General features: G+C 38.3%; 1 protein-coding gene across 1 annotated transcript; it reads right to left on the bottom strand.

Annotated features, from left to right (window-relative positions):
• Positions 1 to 2,580: 2,580 nt before the first annotated feature.
• LOC121731182 lies at positions 2,581 to 3,866 on the bottom strand. The gene is made up of 2 exons (XM_042120537.1): positions 3,778 to 3,866; positions 2,581 to 3,301 (listed from the first exon to the last, which is right to left on the bottom strand). Exons 1-2 carry the CDS (start codon positions 3,864 to 3,866, stop codon positions 2,581 to 2,583), a joined length of 810 nt encoding a protein of 269 aa, XP_041976471.1.
• Between the last annotated feature and the right edge of the window lie 5,567 nt (positions 3,867 to 9,433).

Raw genomic sequence — 9,433 nt, 5'->3', positions numbered from 1 at the left:
CCGGCAAACGTTGTTTTGCCATATAAATTATTTCTAGTGTCAATATAAAAAGAAGATAAAAATTAAAAACCTATTCTCAGGCCTAGCGAATGTACTTACATATAAAATTTCATTGAAATCGGTTGAGCCGTTTTTGAGGAGTTCGCGCATAAACACTGTGACACGAGAATTAAATATTTAACTATTATATTTATCTTGCACGTAGGTAGGTAAATAAAAAAAATCGCCATTTAATTTTTTAATTTTCTAGATATATTTTATTTGACATACCATTGAATCTTTAAAATATAACATAATATTTGCGATTATTATAAATTTAAATCAAGGAAAGGATTATATACCCTTAAGGAGTAATGATCCCTCGCCCCCTTAAGGAGAGAAGCTTTACTGTGGTGGTTAAATTTGAAGGTAAAATAAAAAAAAGTCTATTTTTGGATGGACTGAATTTTCTCTCTTAATGTAAACTTTTGTAAAAATATTTCGGATATAGGTACCTAGTTAAAACTAACAACATAATAAGAACATAAACACATAATATAATGATTTATATGCCTTAGTCAAAATTTAAAATACAACATCTGATATCGGTTGGTTGTTATCGGTTATGTAAATTTTAATAAAGCGATAAGATTCTATTGTACACATTTCTCGTAACAAAGATGTAAAACTAAACAAACGAGATAGTAAAGAGGAAACTTTAAAATAACAGTTATAAACTGTTTTCATAATATCTTCATAACTGATAAATTAGAAGTGTATAAAGTTTTATTACTACAGATCTATAAGCTTTTCCGAATAGGTGAATAATTATATATGCTTTTAAATGTTATTGTTTTAAAGATAGTTCATTTTGTAAAATTTGTAACCCTTTTTTTAAGTATATTTATGGACACGAGAGATACAAAAGTAATTTGACAGACAATGAATATTAATTATTAATGTTTCTTTTTTAAATGAAATAAGGGGGCAAACGAGCAAACGGGTCACCTGATGGAAAGCAACTTCCGTCGCCCATGGACACTCGCAGCATCAGAAGAGCTGCAGGTGCGTTGCCGGCCTTTTAAGAGGGAATAGGGTAATAGGGGAAGGTAGGGATCAAAAGGGAACGGAATAAGGGAGGGTAGGGAAGGGAATAGGGTAGGGGATTGGGCCTCCGGTAAACTCACTCACTCAGCGAAACACAGCGCAAGCGCTGTTTCACGCCGGTTTTCTGTGAGGACGTGGTATTTCTCCGGTCGAGCCGGCCCATTTGTGCCGAAGCATGGCTCTCCCACGTGTAATTATATACTATGTGTAGGTATATATACTATATGTATTGTGTACAGCTTAAGCCTTAAACATTGCGTATAACATTTTTATTAACTGAGTAGCTAAATGCTGAGTTTTGTGAGGGCTCGCGTCGTCACCCCTTGACTGACTGATGATAACACATCTACATAGAAATAAAAATTACTATGTTAAAGCACAAATCAATAGGCGTGATGGTTTTTCCGTAAAATTTACCACAAAATATACTAGGGCTCGCTTCGCTAGCCCTGATAAAGGGATTTCAGTTTTGTACGAAATGCTTATCTCTACATTTCTATCAATTGATAGAAACTATTTCTCTATGGTAGAACACAGTCCATCCTCAATTTTATTAGCAGAGATATAATTAATCAGTTGACTGAATTGATTGCGTCCGCCTGAGCATGGACCCCGCAGATTATATCTTGGTCATAATGTAAATGTACTCTAAACTTTACTACAGAACCCTGATAAGGCATTATATTTTAGCGGCTAAATTCAATTCCAAAAAAATTAAATTTAATTGTAGAATTTATTGCCTTAGCAGTGGCTAAAATAATGTGAAACCACGAGCTCACAATAATTTTTAACATACCTACTCCTTGCTAACCCGAGGAGTGAAAATAGTAAACACTCCGAGTACCATACTTGTAGACAAGAATGACGTAATTCATGTTTTGAACAACACCTTTCTGAATGTAATGATTTCTCGTCATAATTTCATTATTTCTCTTTCAAACATCAAAAACAAGAAATAAATAAAATTACCTTTCTCTTAATCATAGAGGGAATTTACGATTGTGCAAATGGGCCGTAGCAAGGAGAGCTTGGGTCAGAGGCCTTAAACTAAATTATTAATCTTCATTAGATAGTTTAGGTATTATCTAATAGTTTATTAATTAAAAGTATTTTCGGACTTTGGGTAGGTACTCAATATGTGAAAGTTAACCACTTAGATAATTTGTATTAAATAGTTAAGGCCCCTTTAACTGTAGGTACAAATTATACGTACAAATTACAATCACAACGCTAAGAATAAAATTTGAAACACATCTTAATATTAGAACAGTATTCAGTAAAAGCAAAATAAACTAAAGAATAATCTATAAAGAAAAATGTCTGTATCTCTGAAATCTTTAACGTTGCATTCATAATAATACGATAATAGTACAAAATCTAGGTACAGTATAACGACTTTAAGCGAAGTGTGTTATAATATTTATTTATTTATTTATTACAAATCACAACTATCATTACAGGTTAAAACCTAATACAATAGAGCGTTACTATTACTTACATAAAATTATATTCTAGCTTACTTGCTACACAATATGTGACTTTGGTGAACTCATTCAATGAGCACGTAAACAAATCGACCGTGTTTGCGACCGTGTTCAGCGTCCGCAGCGCCCGCGTGAGCGGGGCCATCCGCAGCAGGTTGGTGCGCGCGCGCGACACCTCCAGTAGCGGCGGTCGGCGCCGCCGCTCCGCGTACCCGTCCGGCACACTCAGTCTGGCTCCTTGCAGCACAGCTGGATTGTGCGTTTCACCGCGCAAAACTTTAACTACATAAGTAGCTAAAGCTACTTCCCTCCTAGCTTCTAATTTGTAATATCCGACCATACCCAGAACAAATAGCGTTGGATACAGTAAAGGGTAACCTGGGTAAACCCCGTACCTCTTGAGGTATATGAAACGCACAAATTTGTTCTGGATACGGTCTAGCATTTTAATGTACTTGTCTTCGTACGGGGACCAAATGACGGCATTGCCTTCTAAGTGGCTTTTCACTAGAGCCTCATAGAGGGCTTTCAAAGCTGCGATGTTAGAGAAGTGATGCGCTTGCCGTAGCAGAAACCCTAAATTGCGGTAAGCCTTTTTACATACTTCAACTACATGTTTTTTAAAGTTTAGATCGGATGTGAAGCTGACTCCTAAATCTTTAATTTCAGTGACACGTTTTAGTGGTGTTCCCTCTATGCAGTATTGATGCTGACGAGGTGAGCGAGCGCGGCTGAACGACAATACGCAGCAGAACGACAATATGAAAAAGACACTCAGTCAATTGGCAAAGAAATATCGCTATAAAGGTTCCATATTTCCCAGCTCATAAATACTGGCTTGTGTGTAATGAACTTGATATTATATTTGATTCGATCATCCATATTTTATATTATAAATGCGAAAGTGTGTCTGTCTATCTGTCTGTTATCTCTTCACACCCAAACCGCTGAAATGATTTTGATGAAGTTTCTTATGGATCTCCATAAGAAACTCATACCAACTCAAAGTGTCTACTTTGAGTTGGTATGAGTCGGTGTAGCGACCAAGCCGCACATTCGCGCCGTAGCATCTATCCAGCCTAAAAATAAAACTGTCGAACAATTCAAATATCCATAATTTGGACTATGGGCATGGTTTTACCATAATATGGCCATTGGCCACGATATAAACTTTATTTGACATTTGGTCAGTCTTATCTCCCCTCACAGTTTCCGCGTGTTTCCGGGTTCGGTGCTCCCGTGAGCTTTTCCCGCCCAGTGACCCGGAAGTAGAGCAGTTTTTGGCACGACTGACATAGTTTTCATATACTATAGTCTGTCATAAAGTGGCATTTTAATTGAATTTTTGTCGGTCGCGATTAGCCGCGGTAAAGATAGGAACGGCACCACATAACAAGGTTATGTCCACAGTTTGTCTATACTTTCGCATTTCTACTGGTTGCCGTGCTAGCACTACTGGTGTACGAACTTTAATGTTCCCATTTTCCCGTCAGAGGTAGTAACCATTTTGAAAAACTCTTTTATTGCAGGCAAAAAAAAATGCAGGCATCATTAAAATTTAAAACAGAACAAGATAGGAATACGTACGTAACTCTACGGATTTGGCCAGTGTGTGAATCTATGAAACTAAATAGGCGCTGGTAAAGTGGAACTGACTATGGACATTGGACATTATTAACCCCCGACAAAAAAGAGGGGTGTTATAAGTTTGACGTGTCTGTCTGTCGGTCTGTCGGTCTGTCTGTCTGTCTGTCTGCCTGTGGCATCGTAGCATCCAAACGGGTGGACCGATTTTGATCTAGTTTTTTTTGTATTTGAAAGCCGACTTAATTGAGAGTGTTCTTAGCTATAGTTCATCATCATCAGCCTGCTCCGTGCTGAAAAATCGCGGTTCATCTGGTTAATGAAGGGCCGATTAGCAACTTGCAGTCGTTTGGTGGGCTTTATTGCATTCTAGGTCGTGACATTCATGAATATTTACACATTGATGGAAAGTTGACCTGGTGCTGCAACATCACCTGGTAATCAATAGGATACCCAACTCCTCACCAACTTAGAGCAATGGTTTCGTGTTTAGGCTCATTTTAATTGCGACAGCTAGTAAGATGTGGATAACCAATAAACTTTTGCATGCTGCTGCTGCAGCATCACCTGGATTCTATAGGAACCGAGCTCCATATGAACCCAAAGTGGAGGTTTCATGTTTGGACTCATATTGACCGTGACGGCCTCATCCAAAATGACATTCCTAGATGATATTCATTGGGATATAATATGATCCTGTTGATAGGGATTATTCTGTACTATAACCAACAAAAATTTAAAAAGCATGAAATAAAATTAAATTAAGAAATTAAAAAAAAAACCCTGCCAAACAACTTTAAAAGTACCTAATGAAATAATATATTTTACTGACTTTAAGTTTAAATAATTCCTAAGTGTAAAGTGATATTTTAGTCCATAATTGTTGTCAAGGTGTGTCGGGGGACCGCTAATGTAGATGTTTCATTTCACAAAACATTATAGTATCGAGATAATCAGTGACATGGCGATACAAAATGCAAAAGACACTGCCATTGAGGTACTATACACTTTATCTATGGACACTGCAGTTGGCGGTCCCCCGACACACCGTGCCAATATTATGGACTAAAATATCACTCTACACTTAGGAATTATTTAAACTTAAAGTCAGTAAAATATATTATTTCATTACTTTTTAAAGTTGTTTGGCGGGGTTTTTTTTTTAATTTTATGGTCATTATTCGCATTTTTTTATGAAATAAGGGGGCAAACGAGCAAACGGGTTCCATCAGGTGGAAAGCAACTTCCGTCGCTCATGGACACTCGCAACATCAGAAGAGCTGCAGGTGCGTTGCCGGCCTTTTAAGAGGGAATAGGGGAGGGTAAGGAAGGGAATAGGGAAGGGTAGGGAAGGGAATGGGGTAGGGGATTGGGCCTCCGGTAAACTCACTCAGTCGGCGAAACACAGCGCAAGCGCTGTATCACGCCAATTTTCTGTGAGCCCGTGTTATTTCTCCGGTCACGCCGGTCCATTCGTGACGAAGTGACGAAGCATGGTCCTACCACGCAAAAATGTGGCAGTCTTCCACAGTGCATTTTTCGCGTAACTTTCTGCTGCACTTTATAGCACTCTGGGACGAACCAGCAGTATTTTCAGACGACTTGAAAACCTTCAAGAATTACGAATTCCCTTTTAAAAGGCTGCCAGCCCACCTGCATGATTCATGCCGAGGAATGGCTTTCGAATGAATATAACAACTACACAGCAGAGTTTTATTTTTAAGCAAACACGTCTATGTTTATCACATACGTAACGTATCTAATTCATTTAGCACGTGTTACGTCGACATACATATTCTTATCAATATGATAAACCAGCTATGAGATCAGTACCATCTGTGTTGAGGAGTTATTAGCGCGGTCAGACATAGACAAACGAATTTGAACCTTCCAAACAACAATCAGAGTTTGAAATCGCATAACTTCCTTTACAGATATTATTTATGTATTAGGCATCTTGAATACCTGATCGAATCATCGATTTACAATATTATAGGTGGCTGAAATTAGTACCCACGTATATAGTAATAAATTCATAATACTGTTATATATCCAGCAGTATTAATATTTTATTAATTATATCTAACAATTTTGTCCAAAAAGAGTTTAAGCTTCGGCCAAACCTGCGCTTCAGTAACGCGGGACGCGAGCGGGACTCGGGACGGGAGCGTCTGCAACGCGAAAATGGTGTGCACACCTATAACGCGACTACGGTGCGAATAAGTGCGAACAGCGGGGCTAAAATGGTCATATTTAGCAATTCCTCTCAATCAATTCAGCAAATAAATTGTCAAAACTGTCAAACTGACAAATGTCAAATTAGTACGAATTACTAGACATGAATTATTGCAAGCAGACTTGCATTTTGCGATTAAAAAAAATTAATCATAATATTATGATTCTCCAAAGCGACCATATTATTAGCCCCGCAGTTGTTGATTATTTCCGCTCTGCCGACGCGAACGTCCCGCGTTGCAGACGCCCCCGCTTCGCAGTCGCTTTGGTCGCGTAGGTTTGGACGAAGCCTGGTTACATAAACGCTCCACGTTTTCTTTCAAAATAAATCATAATTCATAGTAAATATTTAATAAAGATTACTACCTATGTCCTGCGTATTTAACCATTTCGCATAGGTAATTATTATTTATCGTTCGTCACGAACTGAAATAATTGTTAATGTTTAATTGTTTACCTGCGATCTAATTAATATTTGGCAAAGAGAAAACTCTTCAGTCATCAAATATAAATGTCTGAATTATTTTGTAATTTTTTGTGCGAGCTAAAAGCGTGCTTTTTAGTTTTTTAAACTATTATTTTTATGTTACTAACTATAGACGACGCCCGCAGCTCTGTTGCGACTTGCGCCAAAAATTCGTTTGTCGCGTCGCGTCCTTTTCCGGGACTCAAAGTATATCCACACGAAGAGAGACAGAGAACAGGGAAGAGGTATCAGACATACGGACAAACTTTCGCATTTAATAATAGATATAATAGTATCATGTATTGTCAATGAACATTTTTACATAACGTTTATGTATGTAATAAGAACCCTAATGGTATTGGACTTTAAAAATTAATACCTACTTGACATAATATACGTATTGCGAACACCTAGAACATCTTGTACTTATATAAAATTCTCGTGTCACAATGTTAGTTACCGTACTCCTCCGAAGCGGCTTTACTGATATTTACCAAATTTTATATGCATATTCAGTAGGTTTGAGAATCGGCTACTGGCTACTTTTTATATTGTGCATTTGTTGAATAAATAATAGTAAATTGTTACAACTCGAGACTGACAGCAACCATTGTTTGTGCGACGGGATAGCGATGGAGCTTGCCATCATGGTGATAATATACTTATTTAGTCACTTCAATAAAATAATACGGGTGAAATACCGTACTTTAAGTATATTATGGCAAAACAATATTTGCCGGGACAGCTAGTTTAATATAAAAAACTAGATGATGAACCGGGAAAGGATGTAGGATACTTTTATCCCGGAAAAATGTACAGCACATTTTTCCGGGATAAAAGTATCCTACATCCTTTCCCGGGACTTAAGACGTCCCATACCAAATTTCAGCAAAATTGGTTCAGCGGTTTGGGCGTGAAGAGGTAACAGACAGACTGGCAAGCAGAGAGACAGACAGATAGATAGACAGACAGACACTCTTTCGCATTTATAATATAATATGGATATGGATATGCATTAATAGCATGGATCATGGATGTATCCATCAAAGTCTAGCTAATGAAAATATGTACCTAAGTCCCTAAAGGTTACAAAACTTTGTACTAACTTCAAACTTCAAAAACCATATTTATTTATAATTGAAAATTTATTTCACCTAACTTTAAATGAAAGATCGAGAGGGTCGTATATCATGTGACTTTTACAAGATAGGAAGTTGGTTTCGTAGGGATGTGTCGTCCATCGCTAACATAAATCACAAAAGTGCGAAAGGAAACAATAGCTAAACTTTAAGGCTCGAATTATATTATGCGTCCGCCCGAACGCGCGGTTTGGCGGCTACACCGCGAGATCATAAGCATTTGTATGTAAATAACAGCTCCCACACCGGTTTCGGTGACGGTGACCGGTTTCATTGAAACCAGGCCAGCTACGCAGGAGTAATTTTTTTAGTGCCCAAGTGTGTGCGCAGTACACAAGAGCACTCTCTATTCCTTTACTCTCATAACCCAGTGGGACGGAAGACCGACACGACCGGCGAGAGATCAGGCGCAGGACCGACTTTTTACATGCCCATCCGACGCATGGATCATCTTACTTGTCAGACAATCAGGTGATCAGCCTGCAATGTCATAACCAAACTTGGAAATAACATGTTTCCAACGCGGGAATCGAATCCACGACCTCCGAGTCAAGAGCCGCGCTCTATACCACTAGACCACGGAGGCAATATTATGTATTGTATGTAAATGACAGCGCGTCGGCGCCGCTATTAAAATAAATCGTTATAAGTATATTAATTGTTCCTGGCCTCATGTAGACGTTGAAAAGTGTTAACTTTTTTAACGTATTTAGAAATAAATATTTTGATTTTTTTTTGTCCTCGCTGTGTGGCGGCCAAGACGCTCGTTCGTGTGGACGCATAATATAAATCCAGCCTGACATCGATATTTTAAGTTAGAGTTAGTTCATATCAAAATAATTGGCCAAGTGCGAGTCGAACTCGCGCACGAAGGGTTCCGTATCGTTATAGAGCGAAAGTTGGCAAAAAATTGTATTTGTGTAGCGCAGCCCCCCTTAAATATTTATTTTATTTATATTATTATTAATTATTAAAGTACAAATAATATTAAGGATTTTGTGATTATTCCAAGTGTCTACCTATTTTCATTATTGATAACGAGCAAAAAAGGCCAAAAAAATCACGTTTCTTGTATGGGAGCCCACCTTAAATATTTATTTTATTTTGTTTTTAGTATTCGTTGTTATAGCGGCAACAAAAATACACAATCTGTGAGAATTTCAGAAGTCTACCTATAGCGGTTCTTGAGATGCAGCCTGGAGACAGACAGATAGACAGACAGACGGACAGACAGACGGACAGACAGACGGACAGACAGACGGACAGACAGACGGACAGACAGACGGACAGACAGACGGACAGACAGACGGACAGACAGACGGACAGACAGACGGACAGACAGACGGACAGACAGACGGACAGACAGACGGACAGACAGACGGACAGACAGACGGACAGACAGACGGACAGACAGACGGACAGACAGACGGACAGACAGA

The sequence above is a fragment of the Aricia agestis genome, chromosome 10, assembly GCF_905147365.1.
Source record: "Aricia agestis chromosome 10, ilAriAges1.1, whole genome shotgun sequence".
Classification (NCBI taxonomy): Eukaryota; Metazoa; Arthropoda; class Insecta; order Lepidoptera; family Lycaenidae; genus Aricia; species Aricia agestis.
This window is presented reverse-complemented; position numbering and strand designations above follow the sequence as displayed.